Source organism: Cygnus olor, chromosome 32, assembly GCF_009769625.2.
Source record: "Cygnus olor isolate bCygOlo1 chromosome 32, bCygOlo1.pri.v2, whole genome shotgun sequence".
Lineage (NCBI taxonomy): Eukaryota > Metazoa > Chordata > Aves > Anseriformes > Anatidae > Cygnus > Cygnus olor.
The window spans coordinates 534,841-555,193 of NC_054089.1; the positions used below are offsets into that span (position 1 = coordinate 534,841).

The window sequence follows — 20,353 nt, forward strand, 5'->3', positions numbered from 1 at the left end:
TGTGTCAGGTCTTGCCCCCTCTGAGCAAAACCCTCTGTGCCCCAAGTTGCAGGTGCTGGCGTCACCACCCAGGACCTCTGCAGATCTCCAGGTGAGGATGAACGTGGGCATGGGTGACAGAAGGGAGGTTTTCGGGGGCGGGGGGGGGGGGGGGGGGGGGGTGGAGATGGGAAGAGATGGGTTTTGTTCTCTGGCTGTGAACTCCTGGGAAGGAATCTCTTCCCTGTGTGCAACACAAAGCATTTTGCAGCCCCACTGACTCTCCCGCTTCAAAGAGGGGAATCCCTGCGCTGTCTCTCCAGGTGACCTCCCAGCTCCTGCCCTCCTGTTGAACACCTTCAGTGCCCAGGAGGGACAAATGGTTTTGGTTCAGTGTGCCATTGATGGGCATTCTCCTGTTACACGCATCGTCTTCTGCAAGGATCGGGTGGAAACGTCCAGCCTGAAGGCCATTCAGGGGCAGCTGACCTACAACATGATGTGGAATGTCTCACTGGGAAGTGCGGGCAAGTACACATGTGGGTACCAGCTCAAGGATCAGAGCAACCAAGTGAAGAACTCTGCCCTCAGTGTCCCCCAGGACTTGGCAGTCACAGGTGAGCCCTGAAACCAGAGCAGGGGAACATCCTCCGTATACCACTAACCCCAGAGGATGAAGGGGAATGCTCAGTGTCCTCATGTCCAGTCCTCAGTCAGTTCGGGTGCTCTACTCTCAGTGCTCCTTGGACCCTGTCTGTGCCAGGTGAGACATGGCCCCAGGGCAGTGGGGGCAGAGGGACGGGGACACTGCTGAGGCTGGAGCCGTGTGCTGCAGCAGGCAGGGCGTGGCTCTGGTGTGGTTCCCCCATGGGAGTGTTTCCTCTTCACCAAGGGAGCCCCTAGAGAGAGAGAGGCTCTCAAGAGCTGCCCCTATCCCTGCATCACTTGTGCTGAGACATGGGGCTGTGCAGGGCCCATACACAGAGAGCAAGGGCTGGGGATGTGGATGGATGCTGGGTTGAGCCAGGAATGCTCCAAGGTTTGCCCTGTACATTGATGAGCCTATAGCAGAGGAAGTGGTGTGATTGTCATGAACTGGGCCATAATGTGCTTGTGAGCAAGGGGCCAATATTTCTGGCTCTAAAATTGTGGCTGGAGCCATACTGCGAAAGGTGAGATATTGGAGTGCTTATGGTTCCTGGGATGTCTATGTGGAAAAACAAACCAACAAAAAATGGCTGGGGATAGACACAGGGCTGAATACCTCTGCTGCAGACATGGGAATTTGCAGGACCCAAGCACAAAAAACATGGGCTGGAGATGTCGATGGACCCTGGGCTGTGCTACTACTGCTCCAAGAATCCAGGGACCTCTACCTGGGAAAGTAAACCAGGAAAATGGTCCTTGGGATGGGCCCAGGGAAGAGACCACAGTGGTGCTGATTTGAGACAAACGGGAGGAAAGGTGCCTGCGCAGCACAGAAATAAAGGCCGGGAAATGAGTAGAGGTGTGTGGGTGTACCAGGTCTTGCCTTCTCTAAGGAAAACCCTCTGTGCCCCATGGTGAAGGTGCTTGCAAGACAACCCAGGACATCCAGGGATCCTAACGTGAGGGTGAACGTGGGGATGGGTGGCAGAAGGAAGGTTTCTGTGTGGTGGAGATGGGAAGGCAGAGGGCATTTGTTCCCTGGCTGCTGTTCCCAGCGTGATCATGTCTCCCACAGGCAGCAGCCCCTCACACAAGACCGAGCTCCCTTCCAGAGGTGAGACATTGCTCATCAGCCATTCCCAGCACGGCTGTCCTGCATGGCTTGTCTTGGCCACATTGTGACCCTCGTCTCTTGCAGGGCCAGCCATGCCCCTGGAGGTCTGGATCCTGCGCTCTGTCCTCAGCCTGCTCCTGCTGCTGTCTGCCCCCATCATCACCCTCCTCCTGGAGAGATGGAGCCACGGTGCCAGCGGGGCCAGGCAGCCTGGAGACGTCCCTGGCCCCATGGTGCTCTGATGTCCTCCTGGGCTCCATGCTGACCCCAGCCTGCTCCCCCATGCTCAGAGCATGACCCCCACTGTGGCCAGGCTCCCGCTGCTGTTGGGCTCAAGGCAGCTGGGGCAGCATGCCCAAGGGATGTGCTGCCACTGCTCTGCTTCCCTTGGCTCAGCCCTTGCTCTCTGCTCACATCAAGGATTGCCACTGGATCGCACACCCTCCCAACTGCGTTTAACCCCAGCACCCACGTGGCTGCCCCTCCTGCTCACAGAATCACATCTCCATCGCGGGATCCACCTCTGCATACTGGGAGAACACAAGGGTATGGAGTCACAGCTGCACCCCCAGGCAGCCATGCTCTGCAGCTCCTGCATCACTCCAGCACCTCCCTATGCCCAAGGTGGTGCCAGCTGTAATGGGCACATTCCCAGGTGGTTACGGTGCCCCGTGTGGAGGCACTTTGGTGGATACTGGTCCTGTGGGAGGCGAGTTATAAAGGCTTGGTTCAGAATGCACCAGCTGATGTTGTGTACGCACCAGTGATGGTCTGTATTTGAGAGGGAAGCCAGCGAGCAGAGCTGGGAGAGCTCCTGTATGACTGCTGTGTGGGGCCACATGTCCTGCAAGGGAGCTGCTGTTCCCTGTGCCCTGCCACTCAAGACTTCCCCTACCTGCTGGCATTGCCCTGGCAGATGTGGCCTGGAAAAGTGCTGATCTGAAGATGGCTGAGGCCATGCAGAGGTCCACAGGGTGGCCACGCCTGGCCCTCTGCACCCCACACCCACCCATCCCTGTGCCGGGTCTTCTGGCTGTTAACACGCCATCCCCAGGAGACAGCCTTGAGCAGGGACATTGTGCACGGGGGCATCCATCTGTGGGGCAGGTGGGGATGGGGTCTCAGCATGGCTGGCCCCCTGTTGTGGTTTAGCCCGGCTGGCAGCCAAACACCACACAGCCGTTCGCTCACCCTCCCCCCTCCCTCTCCGGGATGGGGGAGAGAAACGGGAAAGTGAAGCCTGTGAGTTGAGATAAAGACAATTTATTAAGACAGGAAAAATAATAATAATAATAATAATAATAATAATAATAATAATAATAATAATAATAATAATAGAATTAATAGTAATAATGTGTACAAAATAAGTGATGCACAATGCAATTGCTCACCGCCCGCTGACCAATGCCCAGCCTATCCCCGAGCAGCCGGCCCCCCCTCCACCCCGGCTAGCCACCCCTATATATTGTTCAGCATGACGTCAGATGGTATGGAATACCCCTTTGGCCTGTTTGGGTCAGCTGTCCTGGGTCTGTCCCCTCCCAGCTCCTGCTGCATCCCTAGCCTGCTCGCTAGCAGGGCAGAGTGAGAAGCTGAAGAGTCCTTGGCTTGGTGTAAGCACTGCTCTACAACAATTAAAACATCGGCATGTTATCAGCGCTCTTCTCATCCTAATCCAAAACATAGCACCCTGCCAGCTACTAGGAGGAAAATTAACTCTGTCCTAACTGAAACCAGGACACCCCCACACCCACAGCCCATCCCCAGCCTTGCACAATGGGGTTTTAGCCATCCCACACCAATACCTGCAGGGACCTGGAAGAAGCCAAGGTGTCCACACCATGCAGCTCCCAGTGCTGGCATCTGGGACCTTGATGTGCAGTGGGGGGTCTCCGGGGCAAGATGGGTGCAGGCAGAAGAGGAGCTACTCAGATGGGAGGCATGAGACTGCATGACTGCATGGAGGGAATAGGGGAAAGGAACATGGGGTGAAAACTCAGCAAGAGCTGCTTGGAGGCAGAGCTGGAGGGGAGGTGGGTTTCAGGCTCCTTCACGCAAGGAATGTCCCTCACCTCTCCAACCCCCGTCAACACACTTGTCCCACAGCTTCCTTCAGGCCCATGCATTCATGTTTCACAGCACAAGCCTCCAGGATGGTTTTCCTGGAAGGGAATATACAGAGTTGGTTGCAAGGACCTACTCCCTCATTCCCATACAGCCTCCAACCCTCCTAAGTGAATGAATGCCCATTGTGGTGTCAGCTGCAAATTTGCTGAGGGTAACCTCTGCCCCAGCATCCTCAGAGTAATGCCAATGATGAATGCAATTGGACCTCGTTTGGACCCTTGGGGTACACCACTAATTAGTGTCTTTCAACTAGACTTTGCAGCACTGATAACCTTGCTTCAGTTTTCGCTATTCCGTCAAATTACTGTCCACCTCACCCTCTGGCCTTCTAGCCACTGTGCCCCAAGCTTATAGAGTTGCATGGGGTTATTGTGGCCAAAGTGCAGGACCCGGCACTTGGCCTTGTTAAACCTCATCCCATCACCTCAGCCCAGCAGTCCAGCCTGTTCAGACCCCTCTGAAGGGCCACCCTATCCTTAGGCAGATCGACACTACCTCCCAACTTCGTGTTGTCTGAAAACTTACTGAGGGTGCACTCAATCCCCTCATCCAGCTCATCAATAAAGATATTAAACAAGATAGGCCCCAGTACCAAACCCTGGGGGACACCACTTGTAACGGGATGCCAGCTGGACTTACCTCCATTACCCACTACCCGCTGGGCATGGCCCTGCAGCCAGTTCTTGACCCAGAGAAGATTATAACTGTCCAGGCCATGGGCAGCCAGTTTCCCCAAGGGAATACTGTGGGAGACCATGTCAAAGGCTGTCTGTCTGTTCTGTCCCATTCCTGATGTGACTGCATGAGATGGAGGTGTCATCAGGAACACAAAGCCAGATATGTCTATTTGTCATCTGAACAAAACCACATCTGCAGTGCACACACCGATTGGCACACACATGCGAGCACATGCCTGCAGTGCTATCTGTCCCTGTAGGTCCAAATGTGCATCTCTGTGGGTGGATAGAACACCCCCATGGCTTTATCATGCAGTTTAGGGATACATATCTTCCACTGAGCACAGGGAGATATTCTCACTCACAGAAAAAACATTGATACACTCACCTATGCTTGGGTATGCCAGATATATATTAGCGGTATAAATGTATTGTAAATGGATGTGTGTCCTACATCCTCTTGGGTAGACACACACAGCCCTTCCCTGTGACAGCAAACCCCAAAGAAGCCTAAAGTGCACCAGCCCCAGCCCCACCTTACAGCTGCACGAGCCCTCTGCAAGAGAGCAAAGGCAGCCATGGGCAAGGCTCCTCTGCCCTTGCCCTGTGGCAGCGCTATCGGGTCTGGGTGCGGGTCACCGTAGCATACGTCGTGGTGTTGCTCATCTGCTGCACGGGAGGAGGCTTTAGGGGGAAAAGAAAGCCCTGTTACTTCAGCTGCTGACTGTGAGCCCTGCACAACGAGCAGGCACCAGGCTGCAGGAATGCAGAAAGGAGCTGTGCACAGCTGTGCCACGACTCACCCTGTCCCGTCGAACGTGGGCAATGGTGGAGTCTGTGGGGGAAAAAATACACTCCATGAGCCCTTGCTGTCTGTTGGTGGAGGGCTGAAACACACACTGACCTTGGGTATCAGCTGCCTGGGGTCAGCACTTAATGCCACATTTCCCCTCCCATCACCCTGATCTGGGACATGCAGCAAGCAGTCCTGGAGAAGAGATGCTGAGGATTTGGTGTATTTCCACCATTCTCTGGCATCTCCTCTCTTTGCACAGCCAGCACACCTTGCGAGCTGCTCTGTGCAGGTGTGGGAAAACAAGGTCGTGCTGCAACTCAAGAGAGGTGCACGTGAGGTGGGGATATATCTATAGCCTGTCGCCCAACCACAACATCCTCCCTTGGCTGCTGCCTGTGGTTTCAGAGCGAGCTATCAAATGTTTTCCCCACAAGCGCAAGGAAACAGAGCCACATCTTGCATTGCGGTGCTCTGCTTTGTGCAGCTCTTGAAGTAGAAATGCCACTGAAGAGAAACTGAAGAAAGGAGAAAAGCAGAGGCTGGAGTGGGGGAATTGCAGCCTGCGGCCGGAGCAGGTGGGCAAGGACCCCGCAAGGATTTGTCTTTGTCCCTGTGAGCACTGGGATTCTGCCATGTCCCTTGTGCAGGCAGCAGCTGCGTTCTGCATGCAAGGAAGAAGCAGGACGTGAAGTGCTGGAGAGAAACCTGGCCTTGATGAACGGGCAGGGATTTTTATTTCCCAGTGGGAAATGAAGTGGTGAGATTGCAGGGTCAGGGCTGTCCATGGGGAGAGGGGTGTATGGCTTCCCCTGAGGGAGGAGGCAGTACTCACGTTGGATGTCGCCGTTGTTGGTGTCTTCTGTCTTTGGATTGTCAACATGCTGCTGCCTGGAGAGGAACTGAATGGTTCTGGGGTACGCGTTTGTGGTGAGAGGGCCACATGAGAAACACACTTGGGTGGTGCTTTCCTACATCGTGTGATGAGGTTGGTGCAGCTGAAAGCAAGCTCCATCCTCCCTCCCTCCAGAACAGGGAATGCAGACACACACACCGATAATGCTGCCCCTGGCAAAGGAGCACCCCAGGGCCCCGCCATGCCCCCGACTCCCTCCTGCAAACCCCCCAGCCAGGAGCCCTTGGTGCTCACACTGGGCATCTCCCTCTGCAGGCACCTGCAAGAAGAACAGGTGCCAGCGGCGTGCCTGTGGGGAGGGATTGCAGGAGCCAGGCATGGGGAGCTGGGGGACAGAGGGTGTGAGGGCAGCAGGGTGTGATGGGGAGAGGCAGGGAGCAGGATGTGCCCATGGAGCTGGCACACCTACATGCTCATCCTCACCTGGGGAGCTGTTGGTGCGCTGGGTGGTCATGGCACCACCTGCACCATGGGGCAGAGATGGTTTTGCTTAGAGGGGTTGATACCTAGCAAACTCCCATGCCCGTGTCCCCTCTGTTGGTACTTGCCAGGCAGGCACCTTGCCAGCCCTGTATTTCAAACCAGTACCTCTGTGGTCTACTCCCTGGGGCCATTTCAAGACACTTTTTGTTGGACTGTTGTTCCAGCTAGAGGTACCTGAATCCTTAAGCACTCCAACACCTCCCTGTCCTCGAAGTATGGCTCCAGACCCCATTTTAGAGCCATAAATATAGCCTCATTCTTCACACAGAGGTAACTGCCCAGATCATGACAATCATCCCACTTCCCCTGCATTAGGCTCACCAATGTACAGGGCAGACCTTGGGGCATCCCTGGCTCAGCCCAGGGTCCATCCACGTCACCAGTCATTGCTCTCTGTGTATGGGCCCTGCCCAGCTCCATGTCTGCAGCAGAGGTGGTGCTGCAGGGACAGGGGCAGCCCTTGAGTGCAGCTCTCTCTCTGTAGGGGCTCCCTTGGAGGGGAGGGAACACTCCAGAGGGGGAACCACCCCAGAGCCATGCCCTGCCTGCTGCAGCACACAGCTCCAGCCTCAGCAATGTTTCTAACCCTTCTGCCCTCACCACCCTGGGGCCGTGTCTCACCTGGCACAGACAGGGTCCAGGGAGCACTGAGAGCAGAGTTCCTCACCCAGTTGCTCTTGTTCTTTTGCTGGTACCCACATGTGTACGTCCCAGCACTTCTCGAGGTGATGTTCAGGACCAGAGCATAGATGAGCCTTCCCTGCTGGGCTTTCAAGCTGAACTCCTCCAATCCATTCTTGCAGAAGACAACTCGCGTAGCAGGAAACTGAACATTAATGACACAATGAACCAAAACTGTTTCCCCCTCCTGGGCACTGGAAGCATTGAGGAACAGGACTGGAGCCTGGTTGTTACCTGGAGAGAAGGCACAGGGATTCCCCAGGCAAGCGTTAGTGACTGCATGGTTGCAAAGCCAACTGCATGCCAAGGCTGGAAGAGCCTGTTCTCCTGGGGTTTACAGGGGGAACTATGAGGGTGAATACTATAAGCATGAATAATCCCCTTCTCTCTTCCCATCTCCTTCCTCAGGACATGTTCATTTTCAGGACCCACCTCCATACTCCTGCAACCCTGGGGAGTTGCAGATGTCCTGGGTGGTCAAGACAGCACCTACATCATGGGGTAGAGAGGGCTTTGCTTAGGGGGGTAGTGACCTCCAGCTTTCCCCAAGCAACTCTGCCCCAAAGTGCTTCACGCCTGCCCTGCACACGCTGTACCCATCCTCCCCTGTGCCCAACACGGGCCTGTCCTGCCCCCAGCAGCAGCCCTCCAGCCCTCAGACCCCACGCCCAGCAATGCCTCAACTCACAGAGCGCCAGCAACAGGACGGCAGGGCCAGAAGGAGACAGCCTTGCCCATGGCGCCTGCCCCAGCATCTTTTGGGGCACTGCTTTTGGGGAGCACCGTGTGCTTCAGGTGTCTGCTTTGCTCTGAGCTGGGGACGGTGGGACAGAGGCTTGCAGTGCAGCTGGGACCTGTGCTGTGGGCTTTCTGTGGCCGCCTGAGCCTGGCCCACAGACAGATGATCTGATCAGCAGGCTTGAAAGCAGGAAGGCAGGAAGTGAGGGCAATAAGGAGCACTGGGAGAGTGTAATGGACGAGGCTGATTAGCAAAAGGGCATGGGGCAATGGGAGAGCAATGTGATAAAATCAACAAACTGGGGCTTAAGCAGGTTCACCTCCAGCTCTTGCAGGTAGGCAAGGAGGTGCCTGCAGGGCAGCATGATAGAGAAATCTCCCAAACCCTTTCCAGAACCTCAACGTGCTGAGGGGCCTCTCCTCAGGTCCTGCACACCAGTGCAGGCAGGATGGGGCATAAACCAGACAGGTTCGAGGTGTGCGTGCAGCTGCAGTGCCTTGGTCTTGTTGGTCTCATGAAGACAAAATGGGTGAAGCCCACCACAGGCAGCAAGGAGCAGCCTCCCATTCTCAAGTCCTGGTCCTCATGGGGGAATTTAGCTACCCGGCACTGGTTGGAGGGACAATACACCAGGGCACAAGCGATCCAGGCATCATTTTTTCCAGCATTTACTCAGATCATCAGTATCACACACTTATTAAGGGGTGGAGTCCCAAAGCACTGGAAGTGACCATTGTTCTCTATCCCTACATACATTTCCAGGCACCTGGAGGACAAACAAATCACCAGGAGTAGGCAGCGTGAATTCAGCGAGGGGAGGCCATGCTTGGCCAACCCAACAACCCTCTATGATGAAATGACTGTCCTGGTAGATGAGAGGAGAGCATGTATCTTGCCTGCCTGGATTTCAGGAAGGTCTCTGACACTGTCTCCCCTAAGACCCTCATTGTGCTGAAGTCAAGTGGTGGAGCAGGACAACGGCTGCTGTCTGTCTGTCTGTGTTGAGAAGGGAGGAGTTAGCCATTGGGACTTCTGGGCCTATGTCTCCCTGTGCAGATGGGCAGCAGCAAAGCTGGAGGTGTAGTAGCAATTTGTAGACTCACAAAGTGTTTGTAGGTTGCACGCCAGACTTTTGCCTGTGCATTGCATATACACACACGTGTCTGCCTAAGAGAAGACGTACAGAAATTTGGAATCCTTCTGAAATGCTCTGCAAAATGAGAGTGGTTGGGAAGAAAGTGACAGGCACAGATATGAGTGCAGAGGGTTGCTCATAGCTTTTCAAGGGGTCTTTAGGAGATAGGCCTCTCACCAACTCCAGTTAGAGGACAGTGAATCCAGCCTTAGAGAAAGGGCTCAGCTGGGCTCAGCCCCATCTCAGCTCAGACCAGCCAGTGCTTCCCACTACAGCTGATGAATCTTGAGTGGCCTTGCTCTAAAAAATGTCCTCCCTTTCCCACCTGTGCATAGAGCTCACTCAGTGGAGAGATACTAACCTCTTACTCTCTCTGCACTGTTTTTGCATGCCTGCCCCTTATTTCTCTCACCATTTGGCCAGACTACTCTTTCGTGCATACAGCAATGCCTCTTATATTTAGAAATGAGATTTCCCCCTATCCAAGATCAACCCGACCACTCCTTCAGAAAGATGTGTTTCTCCATAACACTTTGCTCATGTTGAGCTGTGCTTGAAGCAGAATTTAAATAGCACCAGGTGAAAATCTCCAGTCTGGGGGAGCAAAAATAGATGGGTGAGTGCAGATGGCTGGCGGGCTGGAAATAACACTAGCTCTTTGCATGGTTATGACCCCAGTTTGCTTTGCTCTGGACTGGATGCTGAAGACAGGCAGAATCTTTCCACCCAGCTTAGGAAGGGATTTTGGGTGCCGTCTATGAGGATTTTGAATACCAGTTTCCAAATTAGTACATCTCACCCACCAAACCACTGTGGACATTCCCCATGGATGTCTTGTGGCCAGCTATACTGTGGCTATACAGCTATACAGCTCTGTGTTGGTGAGGGATGCCTCAGCTGCATTTGTTGTGCATGGAGACATCCCTGCCGTATGCCTGTACCCCCTGGGATGTTTGCTAAAGTCTTTCACATATTAGTTCTTCTAAGACTCATATCCCTTGGGGATTTTGATCTTTGGAATTGGTTTCCCCTTGCACTTTTCCAGTTCTTAACTGTTGTTGTTTTGCTTTTGGATGAAAGGTGCTAGATGGTGCCTGGCCAGACATAATGAGCATGGCTTTTTCCACTCCTTTGTGTCCCCCAGCTGCCCATGAAGACTCCAAGATGAAGACAGGAAACTGGATGTCGAGAAGGAGAGGAGGTTCTTTTGTGTCAGCTTGCTGAGTGATTTAGCATGCAGGAGTGGAGACAGCTTTGCAGCAGACCTTACATTGCCTGGAGCTGCACATCATGCATATGAGTGTGAGCCCATGTCTGCAGGGGCAACCTGTGGACCTTAAATTGAAAGAACAAAGACAGATTTGCTGTAGCCTGTGCCCATTCTTTGGACGTGAAACAGCTTGAAGCCTGCTCAGCTATTGCATTGCATGGATAAACAGAGAGCAAAAGCAGTGGTGTAAATTGTGTCACAGATGGCCTGCATTCAAAAGAACTGTAGTCAAAAACTGAAAGCAAGTGTGGAAACTTTCATCAGAAATGGCCTTGACTTTTTGTACCTTCTGCTACTACAGAGAACTCCCTTCTGATAACAATCTTATACAGAGGCTTTAGAGCACTTTCTCTAGTATTGCCATGTTGTATAGCCTTTATCTCAAGGCAAAATAGCCACTCATCTTTAATCTGAGTTCAGAGGTAAGGAATATTCACGATTAGCAATTGTTACTGTGATTTTGAAAACTACATTAATGTTGCAGCAGACTTGCCTAATTTATCTACAAGGCATCTTGATTTGCATGAACAAATCCTGCTCTCCAGTCTGGGCTAACCACCTAAATCACTCACTTTCAGTTCCCATCAAATAGTTTAACTTTGATTTCTTTTCCCTAATGCTGGTGTTTTGCAACACTGGAGATTTCTGAGCTTATCTGGGACATCCTCAATGGGCTTCCAGGTGGGCCACAACTGCTGATGGAGGTGTGGGCTCTTCTGGAGTGGCAACAATCCTTGTGGTGACACCTGAAAAGCCTGCAGGTCTCTGCAACCTCTGTGTTGAAGAGAGTTGCAGCCCCAAGCATTTTTCCAGCTTTGTGATCAGCACGGCCCCAGTCGTCTGAGGGATTTGCATGCAGTGTTTGTCATGGCGTGAAACTTCAAGGGCTACCTGTCCACAAGACTCGCTGGCTTGCCTCCCAATCCAGACCTGGTGGATTAACAGTAAATGCCTGGCCTCTTCAGCCTCTTCGGCAGTGATTTGGGTTTTCTTGGTTCCTGTACCCGTTTCGGGCTCACATTTGGCTGTTAACACCTGCTGCCTCCTGGCCCTGGCCTCGGGTGGTGTTTCACACGTTCCCGATTTCTCACCATCGCATTCTGAGTGGCCCAGCTGAAGTCACACTGTCACGGGTGTGAACTCAGACTGTGGTTCTTTTACCAGGGACCTAATGCATATGTGCAGCCAGCTTACGCTGCCATTCCCCAGGTCCTTTTGCCTCTTTCCTCAGTGCCCCAGCTTCTGGCTTTGGTTTACCTAAATCAGCCATGGACAAACTGACAAGCGAAAAGCACAGGTTTCAAAACCTACAAAGTCAGATCATTGGTGGATATGGAGTGTGGTTTCATTTTCACTTCTGGTCTGCTGCTTATCATTTGTAGAAACGGCTACAAGAAGTGTGTAAGAACAAAAACTGGGTGAGATGGAGGCATAGAAGACTTCCTTAGTTCTCCTAAGTTGGGGAGGTATTGACCGCTGAACAAAATGCCGGTCAGAAAGAAATTTATGAATTGTTGGAAAAATAATTCTAATGTGATGTCTCTACCACTTAGTGCCATAATTCTGCTCATAGTTGAAGAAATAATGGAGACTGAATTTAAATGCCCTTGACGGACAGCATTAAAGAAGTTGTATGTTTCTACCTATTTTTTGTGTCCAGCTTTAATTACACTTGCCCTGAGCTTGACGTCCCAGCCCACCTGCATTCTCTGGTTTCACAGCTTTCGGAAATGTTCATACCGACAGAAGGGTGAGATGCTTTGCAAGGTGTTTCTTCCTCCTCTGATCTGGTGTGTCATCCTGCTGTGGGATGGCAGATACGTTGATGTGCGGTTTCAACAAGTGAAGTGGACAGCAATCAAAATGCAAACCAAACCAGAGCAGCAGAATCAAGCACTGAAGCCTATTCAATTTCTCAGGTAAGAGCCCTAGAAATCTGCAATTTTAGGTATTTTATTTGCACCTATTTTTGTGTGTGTAAAGAATCTTGAATGTATATCATTATGGAAACCATGTTAATTGGCAAACAAATAGTTAAGTTGCAATTATGATTGTTAACTGATAAGTTTACTGCATTTGAATTCTTTTTTTTTTTTCGTTGTTTTTACCACTCCCGTTTTTAATTTCAGTGTATCTGTATGAGTTCATAATTAGGATGTTCTTTCTGAGGCTAAAACTTGACCTTCAAACATCTTGCTCCATGCTTATTCTGCAAATATCTGCATTTGTTTTGCATTTGGTTATTAAATGAAATCCTATGAAAATACAAAATATAATCAATGTGTTATTTGAGAGAGAGAGAGTGGTATTTATGGTCATCAGTCACCAGGTATCTCGTTGCTTGTATTCCTTACTATCAGTTGTCATCTATCCGTGGCAGGAGAGAGGAATGTATTTTATAAGAAGAACTGGGTGTCTGAATAATGCAAGGCTTTTAAGAGGGCAAAGTACTCCTCTTAGTCAGCTGCAAAACATTTTTAGGAACATGAAGTCCAGCAACAACATCACTTTTAATATTTTCTCTTCCAGGTTTCAGGACTCTGCATTCTTACCTTTATCGTCATTGTTTATAGCCTGTTCCACACATATCCCTTCTGGTGCTGCTGTAAAATGAAGAGGAATATACGAAAGAGGAGCTGGAGAACATTTTAGAAGAAAAAACATGGCAATGTGTTCAAGAATTGCAGAATGAAAGTACAGAGCAGATAATGGAACAGGAAGTGAAACCTCTTCTCCAGAATGTTCCTAAAAACTTCTGGAGAGATGTAGATTTTAAAACAATAATATTAACAGTAAGGAAGATTTTAAGGAATGTGGTTAGCCATATAAATATTGGGACACAACAACAAATTAGACCATGTGCTTACATTTAAAATGTGCCTCCATCATCAGGCCCTGATGTGCACCTGTTCTGCATTTGGCTGGGATAGAGTTAATTTTCTTCCTGGCATCTGAGATGTTTCTGTGTTTTGGGTTTAGGGTGAGAATAATGCTGATAACACACCGATGTTCTAGCTGTTGCAGAGCAGTGCTTACACTGAGCCAAGGACTTTTCAGCTTCTCACACTGCCCTTCCAATGGGGAGGCTGGGGGTGCACAAGGAGCTTTGTGCATCGCTTTATTTATATATTCTTTTATTGGGCTGATGATGGTTATTTTCCCTTCCTTTTCTGTCCTATTAAACTGTCTTTATCTCAACCCATGAGGTTGTTTTTTTCTGTTGTTCATTTGTTTTATTTTTTTCTTTTGTGTGTGTATGAATGTGTTTCTCTCCCACATCTCACTGTCTTGGGGGAGACAGGGGTGAAGGGGAGGGGACAAATGAACAGCTGTGTGTTGCTTAGCTGGCTGCTGCGTTAAACCACAGAACAAAGTCAGAGATGTTTACTCTTCATGCAATCAAAACCACGTCTTCAGTGCACACACCTATTGGCACACACATGCGAGCACATCCCTGCAGCCATACTTGTCCCTGTAGGTCCAAATGTGCATCTGTGTGGGTGAATAGAAGAGCACCCCTGTGTCTTTATCGTGCAGTTTAGGTATACACATCTTCCACAGAGCACAGGGAGATGTTTTCACTTGGTAAAGAAACATCGATACACTCACAATGAATTGGTATACCTGATTTATTTTAGAGGTCTTAAGGTATGGTAAATAGAGGTGTGAGTCCTACCTCCTCTTGGGTAGACACACACAGCATTTCCCTGTGACAGCAAACCCCAAAGAAGCCTAAAGTGCACCAGCCCCAGCCCCACCTTACAGCTGCACAAGCCCTTTGCAAGAGAGCAAAGGCAGCTGTGGGTAAGGCTCCTGTGCCCTTGTCCTGTGGCAGCACTATCGGGTCTGGGTGCGGGTCACCGTGGCATACGTCGTGGTGTCGCTCATCTGCTGCACGGGAGGAGGCTTTAGGGGGAAAAGAAAGCCCTGTTACTTCAGCTGCTGACTGTGAGCCCTGCACAACGAGCAGGCACCAGGCTGCAGGAATGCAGAAAGGAGCTGTGCACAGCTGTGCCACGACTCACCCTGTCCCGTCGAACGTGGGCAATGGTGGAGTCTGTGGGGGAAAAAATACACTCCATGAGCCCTTGCTGTCTGTTGGTGGAGGGCTGAAACACACACTGACCTTGGGTATCAGCTGCCTGGGGTCAGCACTTAATGCCACATTTCCCCTCCCATCACCCTGATCTGGGACATGCAGCAAGCAGTCCTGGAGAAGAGATGCTGAGGATTTGGTGTATTTCCACCATTCTCTGGCATCTCCTCTCTTTGCACAGCCAGCACACCTTGCGAGCTGCTCTGTGCAGGCGTGGGAAAACAAGGTCGTGCTGCAACTCAAGCGAGGTGCACGTCAGGTGGGGATATATCTATAGCCTGTCGCCCAACCACAACATCCTCCCTTGGCTGCTGCCTGTGGTTTCAGAGCGAGCTATCAAATGTTTTCCCCACAAGCGCAAGGAAACAGAGCCACATCTTGCATTGCGGTGCTCTGCTTTGTGCAGCTCTTGAAGTAGAAATCCCGCTGAAGGGAAACTGAAGAAAGGACAAAAGCAGAGGCTGGAGTGGGGGAATTGCGGCCTGGGGCCAGAGCAGGTGGGCAAGGGCCCCCCAAGGAAATGGTCTTTGTCCCTGGGAGCACTGGGATTCTGTCATGTCCCTTGTGCAGGCAGCAGCTGTGTTCTGCATACAAGGAAGAAGCAGGACGTGAAGTGCTGGAGAGAAACCTGGCCTTGATGAACGGGCAGGGATTTTTATGTCCCAGTGGGAAATAAAGTGGTGGGATTCCATGTACAGGTGCAGGGGATGCTCAAGGGAAGAGGAGTGTGTGGCTTCCCCAGAGGGAGGAGGTAGTACTCACACTGGACTTCACCGTGGTCAGTGTCTTCCTTCGTTGGTTTGGAAACCTGCTTCTGACTGGAAAGGAATAGTAATGGTTCTGGGGTCTGTGTGTGCTGAGGAGGGGCACCGTGAGAGAAGCTTTTGGCTGGTGCTTTCCTGCATGAATTATTGAGCTTGAGTCTAGCCCTCAAAAAGCCCCATCTTCCCTGTCTCCATCACAGGGAAAGCAGCCACACACAGAGAACGGTGCCCCTGGACCAAGGAGCATCCCAGGGCCCCTCAGTGCTCCCGACTCCCTCCTACAAACCCCACAGCCAGGAGCCCTTGGTGCTCACCTTGGGCATCTCCCTCTGCAGGCACCTGCAAGAAGAACAGTGGCTGAGGTGTGCAGGCCAAGTTGCTGCCCAGCCCTGGCTCCCATCTCAGGGCTCGGGGACAAAGGCTGAAGCTCCCCAGCTCCCTCAGCAGCCTCCCCAGCTGGGCTGCCCACAGCCATCGCCCCCACACACCGTCGGCCCCAGCTGCGCACCACCAGGCCCCCCCACCCCCACTCCCTCACCTTTCCTGATGGCAAACCAGCTGCCTGCAGCCAGCAGGACGAGGCCGATGGCCGCCACTGCCAGCGCCGTGCCTGTGGGGAGGGCGTGAGGGAGCCGGGCATGGGGAGCTGTGGGAGAGAGGGTGTGAGGGCAGCAGGGTGTGATGTGGAGAGGCAGGGAGCGGGATGTGCCCGTGCTGCCAGCACACCTCCTGTCTGGTGAAGCTCCTGCACGGCCCCGTGCCCTGGGGATGGCAGCCCAACAGCCCAGATCCCCATGGTGGGGACCCTGGGGTGCAGGAGGGAATCACTCACCTGGGGATGATGGCCCTGCTGGGGAGTTGGCCACACTGCCTGGCAGGAGAAAGGGACAGGCTGAGAGTCTGCAGCATGCCCAGTTCCTGCGCAGACTGAGCCCCACCTGTAGCACGCGTACTGCAACAGCCCTGAGCACATCTGTATGGGGCTTGGGACACACAGCCCCATGGGCACATCCCCCCACCGACAGCCAGCCCCATCCCCAGTGGAGGCGTAAAAGTGCCTGCGTCTGCTCTGCCAGCATGGGCCCTCATGGATCCAGTGTCTAAATGCTCTCATGAGGGATTAAGAACGGCATGGCCGAGGTGTACCTGTGGGTTATATACAGCAACCACCACTCTCATGTTTCAAGGAGAACCTTTCCCTGCTCTCGTTTCACATCTCACCTGTGATTTCCAAGTCCTGGGGAACACTGAGGGCAGAGTTCTTCACTTGGTTGCTCTGATCCTTGAGCTGGTATCCACATGTGTACTTGCCCGCACTTCCCAATGAGACATTCCACATCACGTTGTAGGTCAGCTGCCCCTGAATGGCCTTCAGGCTGGACATTTCCACCTCATCCTTGCAGAAGACGATGCGTGTAACAGGAGAACGCCCATCAATGGCACACTGAACCAAAACCTTTTGTCTCCCCTGGGCACTGATGGTGTTCAACATGAGGGCAGGAGCCGGGAGGTCACCTGGAGAGATGGGGCAGGGAGTCTCCTCTTTTCATTGGTAATGGCAGTGGGGCTACAAAATGCTTTGTGTTGCACACAGGGAAGAGATCACAGAATCACAGAATCACAGAATCGAAGGGGTTGGAAGGGACCTCGAAAGATCATCGGGTCCAACCCCCCTGCCAAAGCAGGCTCCTTTGAGCAGGCTGCCCAGGTAGGCATCCAGACGTGCCTTGAATATCTCCAGAGAGGGAGACTCCACAACCTCCCTAGGCAGCCTGTTCCAGTGCTCCGTCACCCTCACCGTGAAGAAGTTCTTTCGCATGCTGGTGCGGAACTTCCTGTGCTCTATCTTGTGGCCATTGCCCCTTGTCCTATCCCCACAAACCACTGAAAAGAGGTTAGCCAAACCCCTCTGTCTCCCAAACCTCTGGTATTTATACACATTGATAAGATCCCCTCTCAGTCTTCTCTTCTCCAGGCTGAACAGATCCAGGTCTCTCAGCCTTTCCTCATAGGGAAGATGCTCCAGGCCCCATATCATCTTTGTGGCCCTCTGCTGGACTCTTTCCAGGAGATCCCTGTCTTTTTTGTACCAGGGAGCCCAGAACTGGACACAGTACTCCAGGTGAGGCCTGACCAGGGCGGACTAGAGGGGGAGGATCACCTCCCTTGACCTGCTGGCCACGCTCCTTTTAATGCACGCCAGGATCCCATTGGCCATCTTGGCCACCAGGGCACACTGCCGGCTCATGGTCAACCTGTCGTCCACCAGGACCCACAGGTCCTTCTCCGCAGAGCTCCTCTCCAGCAGGTCGTCCCCCAGCCTGTACTGATACATGCGGTTGTTCCTTCCCAGGCGCAGGACTCTACACTTGCTCTTATTAAACTTCATTTGGTTTATTCCTGCCCATCTCTCCAGCCAGTCCAGGTCTCAATGAATGGCGGCACAACCTTCTGGCATGTCAGCCACTCCTCCCAGCTTCGTGTCATCGGTGTACTTGCTGAGGGCAGACAATATTTCCTCATCAAGGTCGTCGATGAAGATGTTGAACAAAACCGGACCCAGCACCGACCCCCGGGGAACGCCACTAGTCACAGGTCTCCAGCCGGACTCTGAGCCACCGATCACCACCCTCTGAGCTCGGCCAGTCAGCCAGTTCTCAACCCACCTAACTGTCCACTCCTCTATCCCACACTTTCTCAGCTTTTCTATCAGGATGTCATGGGAGACAGTATCGAAAGCCTTGCTAAAGTCAAGGTAGATGACATCCACTGATCTGCCCACATCTACCCAGCTGGTGATGTCATCATAGAAGGCAAAGAGGTTGGTCAAGCACGACTTCCCCTTGGTAAATCCATGCTGACTACTCCTCATAACATTCTTCTCTTCCAATTGCTTGGAGATGACATCCAGAACGAGCTGTTCCAACACCTTTCCAGGGACAGAGGTGAGACTGACTGGCCTGTAGTTCCCCGGATCCTCCTTCTTGCCCTTCTTGAAGACCGGAGTGACATTGGCTATCCTCCAATCTTCAGGCACCTCTTCTGTTCTCCAGGACCTTTCAAAGATGATAGAGAGCGGTTCAGCAATCACCTCTGCCAACTCCCTTAGCACACATGGATGCATCCCATCGGGACCCATGGATTTGTGTGCGTTGAGCCCACTCAGGTGCTCCCCAACTACCCTCAGGTCAACCACGGGGGAACCCTCCATTTCCTAGCCCCTTTCTCCCCCCACCAGGGTCAAGGAGTCCCGGGGGGGGGGGGGGGGGGGGGGGGGGGGGGTGGAGTCCTTGAAGCAAAGACTGAAGCAAAGAAAGCATTCAGTACCTCCGCCTTCTCGGCATCTCCTGTTATCAGGACACCCCCCTTGTTCAGCAAGGGACCTACGTTATCCCTAGTCTTCCTTTTACTGTTTACATACTTAAAAAAAACCTTCTTATTATCTTTTATCTCTTTTGCTAGCCTCACCTCTAGGTGGGCTTTAGCCTTCCTCGTCGTGTCCCTGCAGGCCCTGACAACACTTTTATACTCTTCCCAAGAGGACAGGCCCTTTTTCCACATTTCATAGACCTTCCTCTTCTTTTGGATCTTATCAAAGAGCTCCTTGCTCATCCATGCAGGTTTCCTGCCCCCCTTCCCCGATTTCCTACTCTTAGGGATGCACCAATCCTGAGCTTGAAAGAACTGCTGTTTAAATGTAGCCCAGCTCTCACAAGCACTCTTGCCTTCTAGCAACCTAGCCCAGGAGATACTTCCAAGCAGGTCCCAGAAGAGGTGAAAGTTGGCTCTTCGAAAGTCCAGGGTAGCAATCCTGCTTTTAGCCTTACTTCTTCCACCAAGTTCCATCTTGAACTCCACCATTTCGTGGTCGCTGCATCCCAAGCTGCCCCCAACCTTCACATCCCTAACAAGCCCATCCCTGTTGGTAAGGACAAGGTCCAGAAGCACCCCCCCACTCCTGGGAAGATACCTTCCCAGGAGTTCACACCCAGAGAAGAAACCCCCTCTCTTTTCCCATGTCCACCCTACACATAACTCCCTTTGTAATGCATCCCCACGTTAATCCTCACCTGGGGATCTGCAGAGGTCCTGGGTGGTGACGCCAGCACCTGCAACTTGGGGCACAGAGGGTTTTGCTCAGAGGGGGCAAGACCTGACACAACCATGTATCCCCTCCCAAAACCCCACGGTTTGGACTTTCCGATACAAACACGTTATTTAATCACTTGGTCCCCCATCCTTCGATCCCATTCCAAAACCACTTAAGCTAGCTGTTTTTTGTGTTCAGGATGGAGTCCCCAGGATCTCTCTGAAATATTCAGCATGAGGTAATAAGCAAAACCCCAGTAAAGTACATAAATAAACAGACTCCTTTCTCAGATCTGCATCATAGCTGGAGGAAGCAATCACCATCCTGCCTTCACCAAAACTACTCTGCCCCACAGTGTTGCACGCCTGCCCTGCACAGGCCGTCCCCATCCTCCCCTGTGCCCACCACAGGCCTGTCCTGTGCAGCAGTGTGTCCCAGCAGCAGCCCTCCAGCCCTCAGACCCCACACCCAGCAATGCCTCAACTCACAGAGCGCCAGCAGCAGGACGGCAGGGCCAGAAGGAGACAGCCTTGCCCATGGCGCCTGCCTCAGCATCTTTTGGGGCACTGCTTTTGGGGAGCACCGTCTGCTTCAGGTGTCTGCTTTGTTCTGAGCTGGGGATGGTGGGACAGAGGCTTGCAGTGCAGCTGGGACCTGTGCTGTGGGCTTTCTGTGGCCGCCTGAGCCTGGCCCACACTAAGCGTCTCTCACATTTGCGAGGGCCCTGCCTCAGCCCCTGCTACATCCGCTGCTTTTGTTGAGCCCCCGTTGTTATTTCTGTCCTCTCAGACTCCGCAGCTCACTCTCTTTTTACCTGTATCTCAGGGACAGCATCCTCCCT

At 52.5% G+C, this 20,353-nt stretch overlaps 1 protein-coding gene across 2 annotated transcripts in view; it reads right to left on the reverse strand.

Moving 5' to 3' along the window:
• Positions 1 to 20,053, reverse strand: part of LOC121062562 — a 37,629-nt gene extending 17,576 nt beyond the window's left edge. The window contains exon 1 of one of the 2 annotated variants that reach the window (XM_040542605.1): positions 20,001 to 20,053. Coding sequence is in view for 1 of the 2 variants with exons in the window: in XM_040542604.1 (XP_040398538.1) it covers positions 8,107 to 8,173 (67 nt within the window). In the remaining variant the exon portion in view is untranslated. Of the gene's footprint in view, positions 1 to 8,106; positions 8,208 to 20,000 lie in introns of those variants that run through there. The other variant, XM_040542604.1, reaches the window with a different exon arrangement.
• Positions 20,054 to 20,353: the final 300 nt, after the last annotated feature.